Below are 25,551 nucleotides of genomic sequence, written 5' to 3' on the forward strand. Positions count from 1 at the left end.
ATTTATACACACTATACACACACATCTACATACATATACACACATACATACACACACATTTATACACACTATACACACACATCTACATATATATACACACATACATACACTCACATTTATACACACTATACACACACATCTACATACATATACACACATACATACACTCACATTTATACACACTATACACACACACCTACATACATATAAACACATTTATACACATTATACACACACACCAACATACATATACATACATACATACACTCACATACACACACACACCTACATACACATATACACACTGCACACACACCTACATACATATACACACATATACACACCCACACCTTCACACATATCCACAAAAACTGTATATATACCTGTATGTGTGTGTGTGAGAGCATATTTGTATTATTTGAAGTAAGTCATTATGTAACATATACCATTTTCTGCCATTTGTAAAGAGGTATTGTATAGTTGCAGCACAATGCTGTGTAGTACAAAGGTTTGTTACAATGTCTGTGGGATTTAATGGTTAGTCACACAGAGCTCTGTAGTTAAATATAAAAAGTTGTCATTCAACTAAATGCTTTCTGATCCTGGGAACTGATACTGCAGCAGTTGTGTCTTCTGTGCTTTTACTGTCCTGATTTAGAGGGGCAGCCAACACCTTTAGATTTGTATTTATACACTTTTCAGTTGTGTGCAGTAATATAACTTTGTAATATACTCTCATTATTTATTTCACCAGCTTTTTATGTAAATTGGCTCTATATACTGAGGATTTTTCATTCTCATTGCTGGAAATACACATTGCTGACTTTTCAAGGCTAACCCTGCTGCATATCTGTCACTAATTGGCAACTACAAAACAATAAACTTTATACTAATATTAATACTGTTGTTAAAGGATCAGTAAAGTCAAAATAAACTTTCATGATTGAGATAGAGCATGCTTTCAGATTTACTTTTTGCATGCACAATTTCTGAGGCAAAGCTACTTTTGGGCATGTCCAAGAGTTCATAGTGTTAATGTACATGAGTCTGTGATTGGCTGATGGTTGTCACCTGATACAGAGGCCGTCAAATTAGAAGATTTTTCAACATTTTTCAGAAAGAAAAATGACTGCTCATTAAAAATTCAGAGTAATTTCTATTGTATTGTCTTTTTTAAAATTCTCATGTTAATTCTGCAAATCTACTATATTCATTGGTCATTTAACCTTATCACCCTGCACTGGCTTCCCCAAATGAGGCAACTGGTGAGTGGAGTTTGCTATTGAAAAACATGTGTAGCAAACAAGAGGTTAATTAGTTCTAAGAATGTTTAGACTTAGATAATATGTTATTCTATAGCAAAACAGAAATATCTTGCAATTAAGGTAATTACTGTGCATTTAAAGGGATATGAAACCCAATTGCATGGTTCAGATAGAGCCTGTGATTTTAAGCAACTTTCTAATTTACTCCTATTATCAATATAAGCTGGGTAGCGCTTGCTACAGTTAGCCACCAATCAGCAAGCGCTACCCAGGTGCTGAACCAAATATGGACCGGCTCCAGCTTACATTCCTACTTTTCAAATAAAGATACCAAGAAGAAAATTAATAATAGGAGTAAATTAAAAAGTTGTTTAAAATTTCTGCTCTATCTGAATCATGAAAGAAAAAAATGTGGGGTTCATGTCCCTTTAAGAGGAAAAGGGTAGTCTTACAGCGAAATGGGACCATGAGCCATCTCCTCTGACATATGGGACCTGCAGCAGAGACACCTTAAAGCTTATACTCCAGTAGATCATTAAGTGCTAGCGTGTTGTGTGTACAATCCAGCACATACCAGAATATCATTGTAAACTAAATAACTGCTGTTATGAAGCAACATAGAAATAAAAATATCAGCTAAAGGGCTTTTGTTCATTGCTACATAATACTCCTGTCTGTGCAAAGGGGAAACAACAAGCTCACGAACAATACACTGAAACAGATTTATTGATACTTTAAATGTTTTGTGTACTTTGTATCTAGAAGGAAATCCCAGCCCTGTTACATATACTGTAAGGTCTCTGCGGATCCTTCGCTCAGGGTGAAGTCGTTATGGATGGGGCCACAGATAAGACAGAATCCTCATGTGAACAGGACAACCTGGAGGTATGTATAGTAATGTATGTGACAAATGTACAGAGCTTCTTAAATGTGTCTTATTAGCCTAATAGATATATACAGTATGTATGTGTGTGTGTGTGTGTATATGTATATACATATATATATATATATATATATGTATATATATATATATATATATGTTAAGTAAAACACATCATCTGATGTCTGATATAACCAAAACACACAAGAACTCTCAGCTTATCTTTGTAGTAAACAATGTTCCCCAATATTTTGGGGGAAAATCTGCCCAATACCATAAATTCACTATAGGATACACATCCTGATTCCAAACAACACGCTCAACAGCTGTGAAAAAGATTTCATAGTGGAAGTTCATTTGCTTATCTGATGAGGTCTTTTGTCTTATATTTGAGTCACAACTGAAGATTTTTTTAACTTAATTTTATTCTTTATCTTATTGCTCAGGTTTTCTGAGAATGGAATGATTTAAATCTATAACGTAAATACATTTTATCAGTAAAAACAGTGTACATTTCTTATCTTAATAAACAGGTGTACAGCCAAAAATGTGTTTTATTTAATCATATATTAGCTCATGGCGTTATTTGGAATTTCTTTGTTGACAAAAAACAAGACAAAAACATTCAACCGCTATTTCCAAAGGGGTGTATGTATGTGTTTGTGTATGTATATACTGTATGTTTGTGTATGTGTATATGTTTGTGTTTGTGTGCGTGTGTTTGTTTATGTGTGTGTATGTGCATATTTGTTTGTGTGTATGTGTGTGTTTGTGTATGTTTGTGTGTGTGTGTGTGTTTGTGTGTATATGTTTGTGTATGTGTGTGTTTGTGTATGTGTGTGTTTGTGTATGTTTGTGTGTGTGTGTGTGTTTGTGTGTATATGTTTGTGTATGTGTGTGTGTTTGTGTATGTTTGTGTGTGTTTATGTATGTGTGTGTGTATATGTATATATTTGTGTATATGTGTGCGTGAGTTTGTTTATGTGTATATGTGTGTGTATATGTTTATGTATATGTGTGTGTATGTATGTGTTTGTATGTGTGTGTGTATGAGTATATGTTTGTGTATATGTGTATATTTTTGTGTATATGTGTTTCTGTACATACGTGTGTATGAGTTTGTGTGTGTATGTGTATATGTGTATTTATTTTTGTTTTGTGTGTGTGTGTTTATATGTGTATGTTTGTATATATATATATATATATATATATATATATATATATATATATATATATATATATATGTGTGTGTGTGTGTGTATATGTTTGTGTATATGTGTGTGTGTGAGAGAGAGTTTGTGTGTGTATATGTGTAAGTGTGTATGTGTAAGTGTGTATATATACTGTATATATATATATATATATATATATATGTATGTATAATTTTGTGTGTGTGTTTATGTGTGTATATGTTTATGTGTGCATATGTTTATGTGTGTATATGTTTGTGTATGTGTGTGTATATGATTGTGTGTATATATATATATATATATCTAAATATATATATATATATGTGTATATATATATGTGTATATGTGTGTATATATATATATATGTATGTGTGTATATGATTGTGTATGTGTGTATATGTTTGTGTGAGTATATGTTTGTGTGTGTGTGTACATATATATATATATATATATATACTGTATGTATGTATATATATATATATATTTGCATATGTGTGTATATGTTTGTGTATGTATGTGTGTGTGTGTGTATATGTGTCTGTTTGTGTATATGTGTATGTGTGTATATGTTTGTGTATGTGTGTGTATGTTTGTGTATATTTGTGTGTGTATATATATTTTTGGGTATGTGTGTGTTTGTGTATGTGTATATATGTGTGTTTGTGTATGTATGTATATGTGTGTGTGTATGTTTGTATGTGTGTGTGTGTGTTTTTGTATATGTGTGTGGAGGTTCTGCCCCTGCAGGCTTCAGGGATTTAACACTGTAACATGCAACACATTGAATACCTAATAGTACAGGAGCTTATTTCTAGCAGTATAACTGTCCACAGTTAAGATAAACATGCCCCAAGAAGCTTTGAAAAGGGTGTGTCAGCTGCAAAACATACAAATGCTAGCAAACTGTCAATTTTAAATGCTTTTAAAAACACTTATTGGGGTCGATTTATCAAAGGCTTTTACCAGCCTTTGCCCGTTAGGACTGCAGATTCTCGCAACAGAACCTGCAGTCCGTATTTAACAAGCAATGGTCATCAGACCGACCGGAGAGATTGACAGCTCGGCTCCTGCCCACGCGTGATTGGTTGTGTGCGGGCATGGGGCAGCATTGCACAAAAGTACAAAATTGCGTTTTTGTGCAATGCTGAATTCCGTCAGCGGGATTCAGCCCACCAGGACAGCGGCGCGTATGTGCGCCCCTGTCTGCCGCAGCTTGATAAATCGACTCCATTGTTTACCTAGATCTTTTGCAATGCAATGATTAATTGCTGATATTTACTAACTGTGTATAAAAAAAACAACGTACCTATAACCTCTAACATCTAACAGAAAGAAACACCACTCCTGTTTGCTTTTGCAAAGTCAATAATGTCAACATCATATCTGCTGTTTAAAAAACAAATAAGTACAGAAGGGAATAAGGGTGTGCAGGACAAAGGTAGGACTTATTCCTTAAAGCGACATGTTACTCGTCTGCCAAATGACTTGAAAGTAATGCAGCATTTCTCTAAAAAGCTGACTAGAACATTTTACATAAACATCTCTAGGTAAAAAGGGAATTTCACCATAATCTTGTAAGATTCACAGTAAACTACCTTAAGGAAAATAAAGTGACCGTGCCTGCACATGCTAGATGCACACTCCCATGCAAGTCCCAGGATAAGGATCCTAATTGGCTGCTTAAAATTCATAAAGGGATGTGGCTACTTTATTATTATTATTATTATTATTGGTTATTTTTAGAGAGCGCCAACAGATTATACAGCGCTATAAACAAAGGCAGAGTACAACAAAACAATTATAGGGATCAAACGGGTAGAGGGCCCTGCCAAGAGTCGCACTGTTGTAGTCAGCTCTTAAAGGACCAGTCAACACAGTAGATTTGCATAATAAACAAATGCAAGATCACAAGACAATGCAATAGCACTTAGTCTGAACTTCAAATGAGTAGTAGATTTTTTTACAAATGCATACACGTACCATGTGACAGCCATCAGCCAATCACAAATGCATACATGCTTATTCTTGCACATGCTCAGTAGGATTTGGTGACTCCAAAAGTTTAAATATAAAAATACTGTGCACATTTTTTTAATGGAAGTAAATTGGAAAGTTGTTTAAAATGGCATGCTCTATCTGAATAATTTTCATTGAGTGTCCCTTTAAGAAGCTGATCTACAAACAGCTGAACTCTTAGGCTTACATGCTAAGGGGGTTTAGGGGATAGCAGTGGAGGAGAGGAACTGGTATAAAAAAAGGTTAGCATAGGTTGTATGCATCCCTGAACAGTAGAGTCTTTAGGGAGCGCTTGAAGCTGTTAAAACTAGGGGAGAATCTTGTGGAGCGAGGCAGAGAGTTCCACAAGATGGGAGCCAGTCTGGAGAAGTTCTGTAAACAGAGTGTGAAGACGTAACCAGAGAGGATGAGAGTAGGAGGTCATGAGCAGAGTGAAGGGGACGGGAGGGAGAGTATCTGGAGACAAGGTCTGAGATGTAGGGGGGAGCAGTGCAGTTGAGGGCTTTGTATGTCAGAGTGAGAATTTTGTGTTTAATCCTAGAAGCAAGAGGAAGCCAGTGAAGGGATTGGCAGAGAGGCGCAGCAGATGAAGAGCGACGTGTAAGGAAGATGAGCCTGGCAGAGGCATTCATTATGGATTGTAAAGGAGCTAGGCGGCAGCTGGGGAGACCAGAGAGGACAGAGTTGCAGTAATCGAGGCGGGAAAGGATGAGAGAGTAGATTAAAATCTTAGTTGTGTTTTGTGTAAGGAAATGCCTAGTTTTAGAGATGTTTTGAAGGTGGAAGCAGCAGCTTTAGCCAAGGACTGAATGTGAGGAGTGAAAGAAAGAGTCAAATGTTCCCCGAGACAATTGCCCCCCAGGCTGCCCTAAATCATGTTAAAAACGGCTGCTGCTTTTTTTTTTTTTTTTTTTTAATTGTAATTTTAATAATGGCCAGCAGGGGGAGCAGCTGTACACACATAAGCAGCAGTGGAGCAGCCTTTCTCTCTATGGCACTGAAACTGAAAGGCCATGTGCTGAGGGGGAAGGGCTTAGTGCAGGCTTTCCCTAGTCAAACAGAGCGCAGTCTCAATGAATGGATGGAGGGAAAGGCATCATTGTGAGCTGCTAGAATCATGTGTGGCCACCTCTACTAAACAGTAAGTACATAAATGAGCTGTCAGCAAGTGTGTGGGGTTTCTTCAGGGGCCGGGCTGCAGTGAAATCCTCATGTAGAATACAGCTAATACTGTGGCTGTGCAGTAAGATCCTCATGTAGAATACAGCAAATACTGTGGCTGTGCAGTAAGATCCTCATGTAGAATACAGCTAATACTGTGGCTGTGCAGTAAGATCCTCATGTAGAATACAGCTAATACTGTGCAGCTTTTATTTTAGCTGAAGCATTGGGATAAGACATTTCAGTTTATGTTGTATCCTACATGGGGAAATAATAATAATAATAATAATGTTTAACTGTAGGTAACAGTCCCTTGCTAGGCTGCACATTTATATACAGTTGTGCAATGGGAGTGTATTGTATGTGTACCCCAGAGCCTAGTGGGCAGTATTTGTCATATATGCATTGCTGTGTGATGTGTAACTGTAGGTAACAGCCCCTTGCTAGGCTGCACATTTATATACAGTTGTGCAATTGGAGTGTACTGTATGTGTACCCCAGAGCTAGTGAGCAGTATTTGTCATATATGCATTACTGTGTGATGTGTAACTGTAGGTAACAGTCCCTTGCTAGGCTGCACATTTATATACAATTCTGCAATGGGAGTGTATTGTATGTGTACCCCAGAGCTAGTGAGCAGGGCTGTACATTTATATACAGTTCTGCAATGGGAGTGTATTGTATGTGTACCCCAGAGCTAGTGAGCAGGGCTGCATGGAAATATGGAAGCATATTATCTTTTAAAAGCATTCTGTGTTATTGTTAATAAAGATAAACTGTGTCTATGCTGTGTTTTTTTCTAAGTTAGTAATTTCATGGTTTCTAGGAGGAATTAGCTAAAAACAGGCTTCCTGAATCATTTTTATTAAAGGGACATGAAAACCATCATTTTACTTTCATGGTTCAGATAGAGCACACAGTTTAAACAACTTCTTAATTTACTTTTATTATCTAATTTGCTTAGTTCTCTTGGTATCCTTTGCTGAAAAAGATACCTAGGTAAGCTTAGGATCTGGGAGCTAGCTACTTATTGGTGGCTGCACATATATATCTATTGTCATTGGCTTAACAATGTGTTCAGCTAGCTCCTGGTAGTATATTGCTGCTCCTTCAATAAAGGATACCAAGAAAATGAAGCAACATTGATAATAAAAGTACATTGGAAAGATGTTAAAACTGTATGCTCTATCTGAATCTTAAAAGAAAAAAATGGGTTTCATGCCCCTTTAAGTTATTAAACATGTACATGCATTGTGGAGCTTTTAATTGCATTTGCATTCTTGCAGTATTATTAAAGGGACATGAAACACAAAATTTGTCTTTCATGATTCAGACAGAACATACAATTTTAAACAACTTTACAATTTACTTCTATTTTCTAATTTGCTTTATACCTTTGAAATGATTTGTTGAAAAGCATATCTAGATAGGCTCAGGAGCTTGGAGCTAGCTGCTGATAGGTGGATGAACTTGTATGCCCATTTTAATTGGCTTACAAATGTGTTCAGCTTTCTCCCAGGAGTGCATTGCTGCTTCTTATATAAAAGATACCAAGCAAATAAAGCAAAATTGATTAGAGAAGTAAATTGGAAAGTTGTTTAAAAATGTATAATCTATCTGAATCATGAAAGGAAATGTTTGGGTTTCATGTCCCTTTAATCTGTAACTTTAAGGGACATGAAACCCAATGTTTTTTTTCATGATTCAGATAGAGCAAACAGTTTTAAAAAATTATTCCAGTGGACTTACAGTTTTTTTTTTTATCAAATTTGCTTCATTTTCTTGGTATCTTTTCTTGAAGGGGCAACATTTCTCTACTGGGAGCTAGATAACACATTAGGTGAGACAATGACAAGAAGCGTATATACAGCCACCAATCAGCCGCTATCTCCCAGTAGTGCATTGCTGCGCCTGAACAAGCACATAAGCATTCAAGCCCAGCTGCTTTATAGATCACCTTCATGAGAGCTGAATTGCAACAGTGGAACTCTTGGTAGGCCCCCTACCCATTTGTCTCGTAAAAATGAATATTATAGCTATGTTTATAGGGCTGCAGAATATGTTGACGCTCTACAAATAATAATAATAAAGGATACCAAGAAAACAAAGCAAATTTGACAATATAAGTAAATTGCAAAGCTGTTTAAAATTGTAAACTCTATCTGAATTGTGAGAAAAAAAAATGGGTTTCATGTCCCTTTCAGTGTATTAAGATTAAACTAAAGGACTCTTGTTTACTATATGTAAATTATATATATATACAGTAATTTAAATAGGAAAGCAACATGGCTTTAGGTGTACATGAGGGCTGCACACACTCCATGCAGCATGAAAAATAATAGGTAATGTGTGATCGCTCTAACTGTAGCTTATTTAGTTTAGAATAAATTTTAGATGTTTTCTTATTTAGTTGTTAATCTAGTGTGTACACACCTACAATTCTACCAGCCTACATGGTCACCATATTTTTAAAGAGGCAATGAATGTGCTAAAAAAAAAAACATTTAAAAAAAAATCAGTGGTTTAAAGTCATTGCAGAAAAAACTGTTCAAAAGCTTTCCTTTAACCCCTGGAAAAAATCCCTATGGCTGGCACATTCCACCAGCCCACATTTTTTAAGGAATGTAAACACTTTGAGAATACAACATTTTAAATAAAGTCTAGTAAAACACCTTTGCAATAAACTTTTTCATTATTTTGCACCATTTTCTGCAATTACACTTTGAAAACAAAGTTTTTTTTTCCAATTCCAAGAATTGGAAGTGATCATGCACTATCTAATCCCAGTTGGCTTCAGTAAAGGTTATTCCTGGTGGGTCCTGCTGGCTATGGGTCCTGTGGTGGGTCCTGCTGGCTGTGGCGTGCTGTGGGTCCTGTGGCTGTGAGCTGATTTGTTGGTGCAATGGGCCACTTGACTGGATTTGCCCCCCAGGCCTAAGGCTGCCAGCCCTCCCCTGGACAACTGGCATGCGGGGTAGTGGTAATGATGGAGTTGTCGACAGTTATCAAGATTTTGGAAGAAGGGGGGAAATAAGGAGCTCAGTTTTAGAGAGATTTAGCTTGAGGTAGTGAGAGGACATCCAGGAAGAGATGCGAGCAAGACAGTTAGTGACACGGGTTAGCAAGGAAGGAGATAGGTTTGGTGCAGTGCAATAGATTTGGGTGTCAACGGAATACAAATAATATTGGAAACCATGGGACTTTATTATGGAACCTAATGATGACGTGTAGAATGAAAAGAGTAGGGGACAGAGGACAGAGCCTTGCGGTACCCCGACAGAAAGTGGTGATGGGGCAGAGGAGGCCCCAGAGAAGTCTACACTAAAGGTACGGTTTGACAGGTAGGAAGAGAACCATGAGAGGGCTGTGTCACAGATGTTGAAGGATTGGAAGGTTTGGAGCAAAAGAGGGTGGTCAACAGTATCAAAGGCTGCAGACAGATCAAGGAGGATAAGCAGAGAGAAGTGGCCTTTTGATTTTGCTGTAAGTAGGTCATTGGTAACCTTAAGGATTGCTGTCTCTGTGGAGTGAAGGGGATAAAATCCAGATTGCAGTGGGTCAAGAAGGGAGTTTAACCCCTTAATGACCGCAGCACTTTTCCATTTTCTGTCCGTTTGGGACCAAGGCTATTTTTACATTTCTGCGGTGTTTGTGTTTAGCTGTAATTTTCCTCTTACTCATTTACTGTACCCACACATATTATATACCGTTTTTCTCGCCATTAAGTGGACTTTCTAAAGATACCATTATTTTCATCATATCTTATAATTTACTATAAAAAAATTATATACTATGAGGAAAAAATGGAAAAAAACACACTTTTTCTAACTTTGACCCCCAAAATCTGTTACACATCTACAACCACCAAAAAACACCCATGCTAAATAGTTTCTAAATTTTGTCCTGAGTTTAGAAATACCCAATGTTTACATGTTCTTTGCTTTTTTTGCAAGTTATAGGGCCATAAATACAAGTAGCACTTTGCTATTTCCAAACCCCTTTTTTTCAAAATTAGCGCTAGTTACATTGGAACACTGATATCTTTTAGGAATCCCTGAATATCCCTTAACATGTATATATTTTTTTTTAGAAGACAACCCAAAGTATTGATCTAGGCCCATTTTGGTATATTTCATGCCACCATTTCACCGCCAAATGCGATCAAATTAAAAAAACGTTACATTTTTCACAATTTTAGGTTTCTCACTGAAATCATTTACAAGCAGCTTGAGCAATTATGTCACAAATGGTTGTAAATGCTTCTCTGGGATCCCCTTTGTTCAGAAATAGCAGACATATATGACTTTGGCGTTGCTTTTTGGTAATTAGAAGGCCGCTAAATGCCGCTGCGCATCACACGTGTATTATGTCTAGCAGTGAAGGGGTTAATTAGGTAGCTTGTAGGTAGCTTGTAGGGTTAATTTTAGCTTTAGTGTAGAGATCAGCATCCCACCTGACACATCACACCCCCTGATCCCTCCCAAACAGCTCCCTTCCCTCCCCCACCCCACAATTGTCCCCGCCATCTTAAGTACTGGCAGAATGTCTGCCAGTACAAAAATAAAGGGAATCTTTGTTTTTTTTTAAAAAATTGTATAGCATATTTACATATGCTGCTGTTTAGGATCCCCCTTAGCCCCCAACCTCCCTGATCCCCCCTCAAGCATCTCTCTAACCATCCCCCTTTGCCTTTTTGGGGGCCATCTTGGGTACTGGCAGCTATCTGCCAGTACCCAATTTGCAGAAAAAATGTTGTTGTTTTTTATTTTTCCCCAGTTTTTTTTCTGTAGTGTAGCTTCCCTCCCACATACCAACCCAACACCCCCTGATTTCGCTTTTTATTTTTATTATTTTTATGTTTTAGAACCCTGATTAGATTAGATATTTTCTGTAGTGTAGCGGTTCCCACCCGCTCCCTCCCGTGCACGCGCCCGCCCCCTCCCCTTCGTGCACACGCGCGCATCCGTGCGCGCCCCTGGTCATCCCCGCCCACGATCCCGCCCCCCTCCACATCACTGGGCCCATCGATGGCCGCCACCCGCCTCCCACGTCGGCTCCCACCCACCAACGATACCGGCCATCGATGTCCGGTGCAGAGAGGGCCACAGAGTGGCTCTCTCTGCATCGGATGGCCATACATGGTTATTGCAGGATGCCTCCATATCGAGGCATCACTGCAATAACTGGAAAGCAGCTGGAAGCGAGCAGGATCGCTTCCAGCTGCTTTCCACACCGAGGACGTGCAGGGTACGTCCTCAGGCGTTAACTGCCTTTTTTTTGAGGACGTACCCTGCACGTCCTCGGTCATTAAGGGGTTAATGTAAGGAAATGGGATATGAGTGCATATACTAGTTTTTTTAGAAGCTAAGAGGCAAGAGGCAAGAGGAGGAAGGAAAATAGGGCGGTAGTTAGATGGGGAGGTTGGATCAAGGGAAGGTTTTTTGAGGATAGGTGTGACCAGTGCATGTTTCAGAGATGAGGAAAATATGCCTGTGCTGAGGGAGAGGTTGAAAATGTGTGTGAGTATAGGGGTAAGGGTAGAAGAGAGGGAGGGGATAGGGTCAAGGGGACAGGTAGTGAGGTGAGAGCGCAGTATAAGTGCCAAAACTTCTTCCTCAGTAACAGGGGAGAAAGAGCTAAGTTTATGGCTATGTGGGTTGTGGTTGGTTGCGAGTGTTTGAGGGGGTGAGAGAATGGAATTATGTTGAGAGCTGATTTTTGTTTCTGATAAAGTCAATTTTGTTATTGAAGTGGTTGGCAAAGTCTTGAGCTGACAGAGAAGTTGTGTTAGGAGGTGGGCGGAGAAGAGTATTGAAAGTGGAGAACAGACATTTTGGGTTTGAAGAAAGATTAGATATAAGAGTAGAGAAGTAATGTTGCTTATAGAGATTAAGGGCAGAGAAGTAGGAGTTCAAGATTAATTTGTAATGAAGAAAATCAGCTGAACTCCGAGATTTTCTCCAGTGCCACTCAGAAGTATGGGAACATCTGTGTAGGTACCGTGTCAGAGGAGTATGCCAGGGCTGAGAAAAAGTGTGTGATTTCTGAGGTAAGAGGGCCAGATTGTCAAGGACAAATGTAAGGGTGGAAGTATAGTGGCGGATATATTGGCCAGGCAGAAAAAAGAGGAGAAGGATGAAAGGAGAGGTTTGAGAGAATTAGCAAGCTGTTGCTGATCTAATGATATAATGTTTCTGTGAAGTTTAGTGTGAGGAGTAGGAGGAGGGAGAGTTGTAGGGAGGGATGATATGTTGCAAGTAAGGAGATGGTGGTCAGAAAGAGGAAAGGGGGAGTTTGTGAAGTTTGAGATAGTGCATCGATAGCTAAATATTAGGTCAAGTGACCGTCTTTGTGAGTGGGAGAATAAGTCCATTGTAACAAACCGAAATAGGAAGTGAGTTGCAAAAGTTGTTTTGCAGAGGAGGAAGTGGGATTGTCAAGAGGGATGTTGAAGTCGCCAAGAATGAGCGCAGGGGTGTCTGAGGAAAGGAAATAAGGTAGCCAGGCAGCCAAGTGATCTAGAAATTGAGTTGAGGAGCCAGATATTTTGAGGTAAAATATTAGACTTGTACAGCCAAGAAATTTTTGGTTCTTACTTAATTTTCGTACCAAATATTCAAGGAAATTTTTTCCCCCAGATATTCGTTGGCTGTACTATTCTGTATTTGTTTCATTTAGAACAAAACAAATACTGAATTTGCTGTCTCTATATAGACCCTGTATTGAATATTCACTAATAAAGGTTTTTTTAACTGAGCAGCAGGAGGATTGTTGTTGCTACGTCAGAAAAGACAAAAACAAAATCAAAAAGGTAGAACTTAGAGAAATTGTGTAAAAAAAAAAAAAAAAAAAGAATTTGCTGCTTTGCAAATATGTTTAATAGAAGTATCATCCTTAAATGCCCAAACGTAAATAGTAGTATACACTGTATTTTGCCTCAGTTGTCTACCTTCTCCTGTGGAGGCAAAGATAAGACTGAGATACTAGAGAGGTGGGAGAGATTAAACGCTATTGGAATGTTGAGTATATTTGCCTCCTCCAGGTGTAATGGCTAGTGGACTCTCACCACCTTATAAAATAAATAAAATATAAATTCGATCTAACAAAAATCATGTGATAGTTTTATAGAATTTCACAAAATATCATCTATTTTTACATTCACCCAATGTTCCCATTTATTTGGATTCATAATTACCCCGGAATCCCCAATATAGAACCAAGTGTGAGAAGTAATTGTCATTCCTATGGTAGCTGTACAGACATCAGAGCACTCATTTAAAAGATTTGGTTTGCTGCTTTCAAGTTAAGCGTCTTAAGTTTGTTTATTGTGACAACATAGGGGATACTTCACCCCCTGGTGTTATCAGTATGCCTGGGTCCTGTCTGGTAACCACTGTTACTATGGTGATCAGCTGACCCCCTCATGTGAAACGCACTTGCCCTGTCATAATGCTAATGTTTGGGGGATATGGTCCCTTTTAGATTCAGAGCAATATTAAAGGCATGTTGAAAGTGATTTGCCTCCTCCAGGTGTAATGGCTAGTGGACTCTCACCACCTTATAAAATCACCTGCTCCCCAAAGGGGCAAGCAACCTGTAATTTGAAAATGGGTTATCCCATGTTTTCTGTAAAGGGAGTTTAATGTCAATGTATGATTTATGCTGTCTTTATCGGATAGGGGCTGCTTTGAGCCACTGCACCCCCTACTGTAAATACATTTTATGGTAATCACTTATTAATGACTACACATTGGACCTCCTCTCCAAACTGACATTTCATATCTTTGTGTGTTTTATGGAGGGATAGGTACTATAAAATGTAGTGTGTTCTATAAATAATGAAGGACAAGTCTTATTTTTTTATGTCACATTTTTATTTTCATTTTTTTATGTACAATTTATTGTTCTCTTTTATTCTCTTGTAACATTTTTGTCCAGATGCTCTGTATAAATAAAAAATGTTTTAAAAAAAAACACTGCCCCTGTGTGGGAGGGAGCTCCAACGCTGAGTTATGAGCTTTCATACACTAACCTGCCTATCTCCACTGCTATCCCCTTAAACCCCATAGCATGTAAGCCTATGAGCCCAGCTATTTGTAGTTCACATTCATAAGAGCCTACTACAACAGTGCACCTCTCGGCAAGGCCCTCTACCCACTTGACCCCTGTAAATTTTACCTTGTATACCACCTATGTCATAGCGCTGCAGAATCTGTTGCCACTCTACACATACCTGATACTAATAATAATAATTTCAAATCCCTCCTCCATCAGCCAAAGACTAATTAACAAGGACGTGCTGCTTTAGCAGGGAGTTCCTGGTTCCCTGTGATGTCATAATTAATGCATGTGGTTACATCACGGGGAGTTTATGCTTACCTGATAAATTTATTTATTTTACGATATGACGAGTCCACGGATTTCATCCTTACTTATGGGATATCACCTCCTGGTCAGCAGGAGGAGACAAAGAGCACCACAGCAGAGCTGTATATATAGCTGCTCCCTTCCCTCCCACTCCAGTCATTCGACCAAAGTTAGGAAGAGAAAGGAAAACAGGTGTGTGCAAGTGTGTTAAAGTGTGCGCAAGAGGCACCAGGCTACTCCAACCCTAAAGTCCCTCAAATTAGGGAAAAAAGATAAGTGAAAGAATGAAAATGAGGAGAAGCGCTAAAAAAGCTAAAGGTGCTAAACAGTTTAAAAATAATTGCTATGCAGACAAGATAGAAATAAATAGGATCAGTTTACTCGTTATAATTAAAACAAACAATTACATTGATATATGTCCTAAAAAAAGGAGAAGGAAAAGACATAGATCATTTAAGAATCGGACGTCTCCGATGTATAAAAAACACACAATAAAAACTGTTGTTGCCAATATACACCTTATCTCAGTATTATGAGGAAGAGGTCAGCATCAAATCTAAAGTCCTCAGATGATTCAAATGGAGAACCAAAGCCGGGTTAGTGTAGACCCGTTTTACCTTTAGGTGTACCGTCCATGTATCAAGAGGCACCTCCGTGAGGCGTGTACGTGTCCCGTGACGTCACAAATCGGGAGGCGTCGTCTCTGTATGGGCAATCCTATTGGTCAGGATAGCTTGAAGGTGAACTATAGCGGCCGCTATAATAGTAAAGATGGTGAACTCCGCTCTTAGTGCAGGATCCCACACAGGGTCACAAAATAACCAGAATTCCTCTGCAGATCTAATAATGAAAGGACCATTAGTGTGTGAAGCCGGTCTCTAGTCACACACTAATGGTCCTTTCATTATTAGATCTGCAGAGGAATTCTGGTTATTTTGTGACCCTGCGTGCGATCCTGCACTAAGAGCGGAGTTCACCATCTTTACTATTATAGCGGCCGCTATAGTTCACCTTCAAGCTATCCTGACCAATAGGATTGCCCATACAGAGACGACGCCTCACGATTTGTGACGTCACGGGACACGTACACGCCTCACGGAGGTGCCTCTTGATACATGGACGGTACACCTAAAGGTAAAACGGGTCTACACTAACCCGGCTTTGGTTCTCCATTTGAATCATCTGAGGACTTTAGATTTGATGCTGACCTCTTCCTCATAATACTGAGATAAGGTGTATATTGGCAACAACAGTTTTTATTGTGTGTTTTTTATACATCGGAGACGTCCGATTCTTAAATGATCTATGTCTTTTCCTTCTCCTTTTTTTAGGACATATATCAATGTAATTGTTTGTTTTAATTATAACGAGTAAACTGATCCTATTTATTTCTATCTTGTCTGCATAGCAATTATTTTTAAACTGTTTAGCACCTTTAGCTTTTTTAGCGCTTCTCCTCATTTTCATTCTTTCAAGAGAAAGGAAAAGCCAAGGTGCAGAGGTGACTGAAGTTTAATAAATAAAGACCTGTCTTAGAACATGACAGGGTGGGCCGTGGACTTGTCATATCGTAAAAGAAATAAATTTATCAGGTAAGCATAAATTTCCTTTTCTTTTACAAGATATGATGAGTCCACGGATTTCATCCTTACTTATGGGATACAATACCAAAGCAATAGGACACGGATGAAAGGGAGGGACAAGACAGAAACCTAAATGGAAGGCACCACTGCTTGAAGAACCTTTCTCCCAAAAACAGCCTCGGACGAGGCAAAAGTATCAAATTTGGAAAATTTGGAAAAAGTGTGAAGAGACGACCAAGTTGCAGCCTTGCAAATCTGTTCAACAGAAGCATCATTTTTAAATGCCTATGAGGAAGCCACAGCGCTAGTAGAATGAGCCGCAATTCTTTCAGGAGGCTGCTGTCCAGCAGTCTCATTTGCAAAACAAATGATACTCTTCAGCCAAAAAGAAAGAGAGGTAGCCGTAGCTTTCTGGCCCCTATGTTTTCCAGAAAAAAAACAACAAATAATGAAGATGATTGACGAAATTCTTTGGTCGCCTGCAAGTAAAACTTCAGGGCACGGACCACGTCCAAGTTTTGTAACAGACGCTCCTTCTTAGAAGAAGGATTAGGACACAAGGAAGGAACAACAATTTTGTGATTAATATTCTTATTAGAAACAACCTTAGGAAGGAAACCAGGTTTGGTACGTAACACCACTTTATCAGAATGGAAAATAAGATAAGGGGAATCACATTGTAAAGCTGAAAGCTCAGAAACTCTCTGAGCAGAAGAAATAGCAACTAAAACTAAAACTTTCCAAGATAACAACTTATTATCTATGGAATGCATGGGTTCAAATGGAACCCCTTGAAGAACCTTAAGAACTAAATTCAAACTCCAAGGTGGAGCAATTGGTCTAAACACAGGCTTGATTCTAGTCAGAGCCTGACAAAAGGATTGAACGTCTGGAACATCTGCCAGACGCTTGTTAAGTAAAATAGACAAAGCAGAAATCTGTCCCTTTAAGGAACTTGCTGACAACCCTTTCTCCAATTCTTCTTGGAGAAAAGATAAAATCCTGGGAATCCTAACCCTACTCCATGAGTAGCCCTTGGATTCGCACCATTAAAGATATTTACGCCATATCTTATGGTAAATCTTTCTGGTAACAGGCTTACGTGCCTGGATTAAGGTATCAATGACCGTATCAGAGAACCCTTGCTTAGATAAAATCAAGCGTTCAATCTCCAAGCAGTCAGCTGCAGAGAAACTAGATTCGGATGATGGAAGGATCCCTTAATGAGAAGGTCCTGCCTCAATGGAAGTTTCCACGGTGGCAGAGAGGACATGTCCACCAGATTGGCATACCAAGTCCTGCGAGGTCACGCAGGAGGGATTAGAATCACCGAAGCCCTTTCCTGTTTGATTCATGCAATCACCCGGGGCAGGAGAGCAAACGGTGGAAACACATAAGCTAGGTTGAACGACCAAGGCACTGCCAAGGCATCTATCAGTTTAGCCTGAGTATCCCTGGACCTGGATCCGTATCTCGGGAGTTTGGCATTCTGACAAGACGCCATCAAATCCAATTCCGGTCTGCCCCACCTGAGAATCAGGGTGGCAAAGACCTTCGGATGGAGTTCCCATTCCCCTGAATGAAATGTCTGTCTGCTCAAAAATTCCGCCTCCCAGTTGTCCACTCCTGGGATGTAGAATGCTGAAAGATAACAAGAGTGAGCCTCCGCCCACCAAATTATCTTGGATACTTCTGTCATCGCTAAGGAACTCCTTGTTCCTCCCTGATGATTGATGTAGGCCACAGTTGTGATGTTGTCCGACTGAAACCAGATGAATTTGGCCAAAGCCAACTGAGGCCAAGCCTGAAGTGCATTGAATATCACTCTCAATTCCAGAATATTGATTGGAAGTAGAGACTCTGATCGAGTCCACACACCCTGATCCTTCAGGGAATTCCAGACTGCACCCCATCCTAGTAGACTAGCATCTGTTGTCACTATCATCCATGAGGGTCTGCGGAAGCACATCCCTTGGGACAGATGATCCTGCAACAACCATTAAAGAAGAGAGTCTCTTGTCTCTTGATCCAGAGCTATCTTAGGAGATAAATTTGCATAGTCTACATTCCACTGTCTGAGCATGCTCAGTTGTAGAGGTCTGAGATGAAAACGAGCAAACGGAATGATGTCCATTGCCGCCACCATCAATCCAATTACCTCCATGCACTGAGCCACTGAAGGCCGAGGATTGGACTGAAGGGCTCGGCATGTATTCATAATCTTTAACTTCCTGATATCCGTCAAGAAGATTTTCATGTATATAGAATCTATTAGAGTTCCCAGGAAAGGAACTCTTGTCTGTGTAATTAGTGAACTCTTTTTTAGATTCACCTTCCACCCGTGAGCCCTTAGAAAGGACATAACCATGTCGGTATGAGACTTTGTCAGTTGATAAGACGACGCCTGGATCAGAATGTCGTCCAGATAAGGCACCACCGCAATGCCCCGCGGTCTGAGAACCGCCAGCAAAGATCCTAGAACCTTCGTGAAGATCCTGGGTGCCGTGGCCAGCCCGAATGGTAGAGCCACGAACTGAAAATGTTTGTCCTGGAAAGCAAATCTTAGGAACTGGTGATGATCTTTGTGGATAGGAATGTGAAGGTATGCATCCTTTAAGTCCACGGTAGTCATATATTGACCCTCCTGGATCAATGGAAGAATTGTCTGAATAGTCTCCATCTTGAAGGATGGAACTCTCTGTCTGCCCCTCTGCTTAGATGTTTTATCCTGAGGTAAAAGGTGACCCTTACCTCCCATAATGTCAGAAATGATCTCTTTCAAGTCAGGTCCGTATAAGGTCTTACCCTTGAAAGGAATAGCCAAAAGCTTGGATTTAGAGGACATATCCACAGACCAAGATTTTAACCATAAGGCTCTGCCCGCCTTAAATTGGCAAATCCTGCACTCTTAGCCGCCAATTTGGCGATCTGGAAAGCGGCATCCGTAACAAAAGAATTTGCCAGCTTAAGGGCCTTTATTCTATCCAGAATTTCCTCTAAGGAAGTCTCAGTCTTAAGAGACTCTTCTAATGCATCAAACCAAAAGGCAGCTGCAGTTGTGACCGGTACAATGCAGGCCGTCGGTTGTAATAGAAAACCTTGATGAATAAACAGCTTTTTTAGAAGACCCTCCATCTTCTTGTCCATAGGGTCTTTGAAAGCCCAGCTGTCCTCAATAGGCATAGTCGTACACTTAGCCAGGGTAGATATAGCTCCCTCCACCTTAGGGACCGTCTGCCAAGAATCCCGAACGGTGTCAGCTATAGGGTACATTTTCTTAAAGGTAGGGGAAGGTGAGAACGGAATACCTGGCCTTTCCCATTCCCGTGTAATAATTTCCGAAATTCTCTTAGGAACCGGAAAAACATCAGAATAAGAAGGGACCTCTAAATATTTGTCCATCTTACACAATTTCTTTGGTGGGATCACAATAGAGTCACAGTCAGCAAAACCTCCCGCAACAACAGACGGAGATGTTCGAGCTTAAATCTGAAGGACATTACGTCCGAATCTGTCTTGGGCAATGTACTTCCTGAATCAGACAATTCCCCGTCAGATAGAGCCTCCCTACCTCCCACTTCAGAACCCTGAGAGTGTACTTTGGAGATCGCCATCAAAGAATCAGAAGCCTGGACCACCTGGTTCTCTCTTCTGCTATGTTTGCCTTGCAATACTGGCAACTTAGACAAAAACTCTGTAAGAGTGGATGACATAACTGCCGCCGTATCCTGCAGAGTAAATGAGGTGGATGCAGTTGAGTGGGTGTTAAAGGCTGTGATGCTTTGGGAGAAGTTTGCAGCATACCCTGAGTCTCATCAAACTGAGTAGCATCATTAGATATAATATCCTTGAAAAAGATTTGCTCTTTAAATTGTAAAGCCCTCTGTGTACATGAGGGACAAAATGTAAGAGGGGGTTCCACATTGGCAGCTAAACACATAGAATAAGTATGGTCAGCCATGATAAAAAGAAAAACAAAGTGCAATATTGGTCGTGGTATAGAAAAAAATAAATGGCAAAATATGTACTGCGCCTTTAAAATTTAAAAGCAAATTTTTACTGCAAATTTTACTGAAAACGTGCAAGTAGAAATTAGGAGTTATATAATCTAACTTATTCCACCCTAAGGTTATTAATAGCCCTTTGTATGTTATGACAAGCTAACCCCTGCACAAAGCCACAGCTCCACTGTGGCGCCTACCTCACGACCAACGACCTCCGTGAACTGCCGCCTAGGACCGCTTGCAATCTTGAGCAGCTGAGGTCAAGCGGATATAGGAAACACCGGGGCCTCCAATATAACTGTTGCCTAAGTCCTCCGTGTACTGTCGGAGCCGTATAAGCAAGTGCGCAACTAAACGCCCGAACTAAGCCCTGCCCTTCGTGGGCGGTATGGGAAAAAACACCTCCATGTACTGTTGGTCCATAGAAAAAAACAACCGCGTGGGCAATATTAATGTCGGGTAGACCCGACTGTGATACCAATGTGTCCCCTCAAACTGTGGCACATTTAATGTAACGTGTACTGTCGTCCACGGAGTAATAACTTCCCAAGTAGACATAGAGCGTAATCCAATCCCCAGCGTCAGCCTGCAAATCAAAGTTACCGGTTCTTTTGCCTTAATAAAACCGGGCCATATATATACACCACCCACTGCAATACACATAAATAATATAACAGTGAAATTTGTTGCATAACACTTGTAAGTTAATTTTAACCCCTTTTGTGTTGTAGCAAGTAACGACCAGTCTGTTCTGAGCTACACTGTCTCCCCAGAAACAAAAAGACTGTACATACCGCAGTGTTGATCACAATGTTAATCTGTCCCACACGAAGAAGAGGTCTCTTGTCATCACCTCCTGTAGATCTGTGGGAACAACAGGGCCTTATGTAATATCTGATAAGACCATCAGCAGGGCAGCACCAGCATGGAGAGTGAACAGAGAATATAGAATCTCCTCAGTTCCCATTGTGTAAACACCTGATGCTCTCCCCTGAGAAAAATAGTACTCACTGGCACCATTTAAAAAACAATAAAATCTTGATTGAACTGGACCATCCAGTACTTGCTGAAGACGCAGTAAATAAAATTAATGCCCCTATTTCGGATCAAGAGATCCTTCAAACCATTAAGGAACTCCGGTCAGATAAAGCTCCTGGGCCAGACTCATTGCCTAATGAGTTTTATAAGATGTTGGCACTGATTGTCACTCCCCATTTGAAGACACTCTTTAATTACTTTTACATAGAGAGGAATCCCATTCCTATATCTTTCTCCGCCTCTACTACGTCACTAATCTTAAAACAAGGTAAAGACCCTCTAAAAAAGGAGGCCTATTGGCCTATAGCATTACTCAACTCCGATTACAAACTATTGACCTCGATCCTAGCTAAAAGATTACAGAGCGAGATTGGGCCTCTCATCAATGAGGACCAGGCGGGGTTTCTAAATAAACGCAACTTAACAGCTAAAATCAGAGAACTCTTTCTGATCCTTGATTACTTCAACAACTCTGAGAAAATACCATCTCAAGACCAAATGGATCTAGCGGTAATAGCGCTTGACGCAGAGAAGGCGTTTGATTCAGTACATCATCGGCATATTCTGTCTTCTTTGCTATCTTTCGGATTTAAGGATAACTTTGTATACTTTATTAAAAGTCTTTGTGAAAACTCATCAACCAAACTTTCTATTAATCAGCTAGAATCTGGTCCAATTAAACTTCAAAGGGGCACCAGACAAGGTTGCCCCTTATCTCCTTTGTTGTTTGACCTAGCTATTGAGCCTCTTGCCCTCAAAATAAGAAAAGATCTTCAAGGTATAAAGATAGGGTCAGTGGAACAAAAAATTGCTCTGTATGCCGATGATGTACTGGTCTACGTCTCAAATACTAGATCTAATATCCCCAAATTACTCTCGATCACAAATTCCTTTGGAGCCTTTACGGGATATAAAATTAATCTTGCCAAATCAGAGTTAATGTGGATTAGGAAAAGTGAGACATCTATGACTGATTTACCTTTTAATGAGGTCAGATCTCACTTTAGATATTTAGGCATCAACGTTTCGCCAAATCCACGAGAATGGTATGATCTTAATATCTCTCCAGTCCTAATCAAGGTAAAGGAGTATATGAAGAACTGGCAAAATTTTCCCCTCTCAATTAATGGGTCGAATTGCTCTTTTCAAGATGGTTCTTCTTCCTAAGATCCTTTTTCCTTTGCAAAATGTACCAGTCATCTTGAAAACTAAAGACTGGAAGAGTCTATGTAAGGCTCTTCTGTACTTTTTATGGAGGTGCAAAAGGCCCCGAATTTCGATTACTAGATTACATCTGCCCAGGAGGTATGGTGGCATGGCTCTACCAGATCTCAGCAGTTACAGCTTGGTTTTTCTAGCCCGAACTGTATTATATTGGTTATTAAATAAGAACTACTTCACGAATAATACTCTTGAAATAAATATATTATATCCATATAATCCCACAGCTTTAATTCATTGCCCTTTGCATCTGATTCCTAAGGAAGTGAAATGCCTTAGCTCTATATACACAATATTACAAGCTTGGAGAAAACTAGGATATAAACTAGGCATAGATCTATCCATCCCGAAATTTCAAGGATTATGTGGCAATCCGGAATTCCAAAGAGGTACCCAATCGCAGGTCTTCCAGAAATGGAATAGCCTCGGACTGACTTACCTCGCACAATTTATAAACCAAGAGGCTCGTCTAATTAAAACTTTTGAGACCTTAAAACAGGAATTCAAACTAAGCAATAAAGATTTCTTTGCGTACTTACAGGCTAGGCATTATCTTTCTTTACTTATTAGCAAATATGGTTGGTCCTGGTCTTGGGGGAAATTAGATAGTTGGCCTATCCTGGTTAAAAACAACCTATTCTCTATTTCAACCTGGTATAACCTGTTGGTCAGCCAGAAAGGTGAATTTAATCTAGATTATATAACGCAAAAATGGAATTTATTGTCTCAAGACTTAGACATAGGGCCCAACCAGGTTGAAAAGTCTATAGTTACGATAACACAAACTACCTTATCTGCTGGCTGGAGGGAATCACACATCAAGTTACTATATAGAACCTATTATACCCCGCTCAAAGGATTCAAATGGCATAATTTCAACTTTAATGTGTGCCCAAAATGTTCGTTACCAGCGGCGGACTTAGTCCATATGATTTGGACCTGTCCTCGATTAACGCAGTTTTGGCGGAAGTTAGAATTTTGGCTTACCAGGGCGATAAAATTGCCTTCTCTCTCTCTCTCCTTGGCAGAAGTAATCTTCTTTGTTGAATCCCCGTCCACTCATAACTCTAAAAAAATAATAAACATGACAATTTTGGCCAAAAGGAATTTAATCCTTAATAAATGGCGAGATACCTCAACTCCGAGTATATCAGAAGTAAAAAATTACATGAAAAAGCAATGCGTCATTGAGCAGTTGGACATAACTCTGACTTCCGAAAGAGAAATAACTCTCTTTTTCCAGAAATGGGCTAGATTCATTAAAATCTTCCCCCAGAAAGAAATAGATAATCTAATATACCCCCTTAGAAACTCCGAGACAGTTTTACTAGGACGTTGGTAAGAAAGGCCCCCCCCTTTTTTTTTTTTTTTTTTTTTCTCTTTCTCTCTGTGCTGCCCTTCCCCATCCCCTCTCCCCGTAGATGTTGAATAGACAACGGTCAAACTGAAATCTTGTTTAAAAAATTGATGGCTTTAATTATTTGTGAACTCTAAAAAGAAAAAGAAAGGGAAGAAAGGAAAGAAAATTTTTTGAATTCTATTATGTTATACTTCGTTTTCAAGCCACTTATTTACATTCCATCCTCAAGTTCTATAACATGAGACCTCTTCTTTTCTTTGCTTTTTGTATATGTATTTTTGCTGAGAATTGGTGATTATTGTTTATGTTGTAAATTTAAAACTGAATAAAAAGTATACATCAAATACTAAAAAAAAAAAAAAAATCTTGATTGAAGAATCTAAACTAACACCTCACTTTAGCTCTTCCTACACTAACACAGGCAAAGAGAATGACTGGGTGGGAGGGAAGGGAGGAGCTATATATACAGCTCTGCTGTGGTGCTCTTTGCCTCCTCCTGCTGACCAGGAGGTGATATCCCATAAGTAAGGATGAAATCCGTGGACTCGTCATATCTTGTAAAAGAAAAATAATAAATTATAATTAATTAACTAAGTAGAATAAGAGTTAAAGGGGCAGTCTACTTCAGAATTGTTATTGTTTAAAAAGATAGATAATCCCTTTATTACCCATTCCCCAGTTTTGCATAACCATCACTGTTATATTAATATACTTTTTACCTCTGTGATTACCTTGTATCTAAGCCTCTGCAGAATGCTCCTTCTTTCAGTTAATTTGACAGACATGCATTTTAGCCAATCACTGCTGACTCTTAAACAACTCCACAGCAGTGAGCACAGTGATATCTATATGACACACATGAACTAGCGCTAACTGTCAAAAACTGTCAAATGCACTAAGATAAGAGGCAGTTCAATGGCTAAGAAATTAGCATATGAGCCTAAAGTTTTATTTTGATTAGACTGCCTTTAAATCAGCTAAAGAGAAGAGGAAATGTCTTACCCCCCCCCCCCCCCATTTCACCTACTGTGTGAATAACTAAGAGCATTCATGCGACACAAGCTTGTGATTGGTTACTAGTTGTGATTTTTATTTTATTATGTGCAATAGGGAAGTCAGTGAAATAATCAAACAATATTTCACAAAACAAAGATAAAATATAACTTGCAAAATGCTTCTAAGATTCATATATCATAAATCACATTAATCGACAGATGTATACAGAATTGTCACTGGAATAAAAATATTTAATACCTTGTATCATAACATCAATTTTAGTTTTCCTTTGTGCACTAGTTCAATAAACCTCTACAAAATACGGTGATACCTCAGAAATATGTGTTATTATATAGAATAATGTAAAGTGTTGACATCTAGAGATTTCACAAGTTGTTTGTAATTGTAGAGAAATGTTATTAGGATTCCTGTGGGAGGATACATATTTATACTTTAGATACTAAAACAAA

At 39.2% G+C, this 25,551-nt stretch overlaps 1 protein-coding gene across 1 annotated transcript in view; it reads left to right on the plus strand.

The window, feature by feature from the left end:
- The window catches only part of LOC128635842 (uncharacterized), a 52,997-nt gene that overhangs the window by 18,710 nt on the left and 8,736 nt on the right, over positions 1 to 25,551 (plus strand). Inside the window, exon 2 of the mRNA XM_053688955.1 lies at positions 2,028 to 2,150. Within this exon, the coding sequence (XP_053544930.1) occupies positions 2,097 to 2,150 (54 nt within the window). The 5' untranslated portion in view covers positions 2,028 to 2,096. The remainder of the gene's footprint in view (positions 1 to 2,027; positions 2,151 to 25,551) is intronic.

Source organism: Bombina bombina, chromosome 7 (assembly GCF_027579735.1).
Source record: "Bombina bombina isolate aBomBom1 chromosome 7, aBomBom1.pri, whole genome shotgun sequence".
NCBI lineage: Eukaryota > Metazoa > Chordata > Amphibia > Anura > Bombinatoridae > Bombina > Bombina bombina.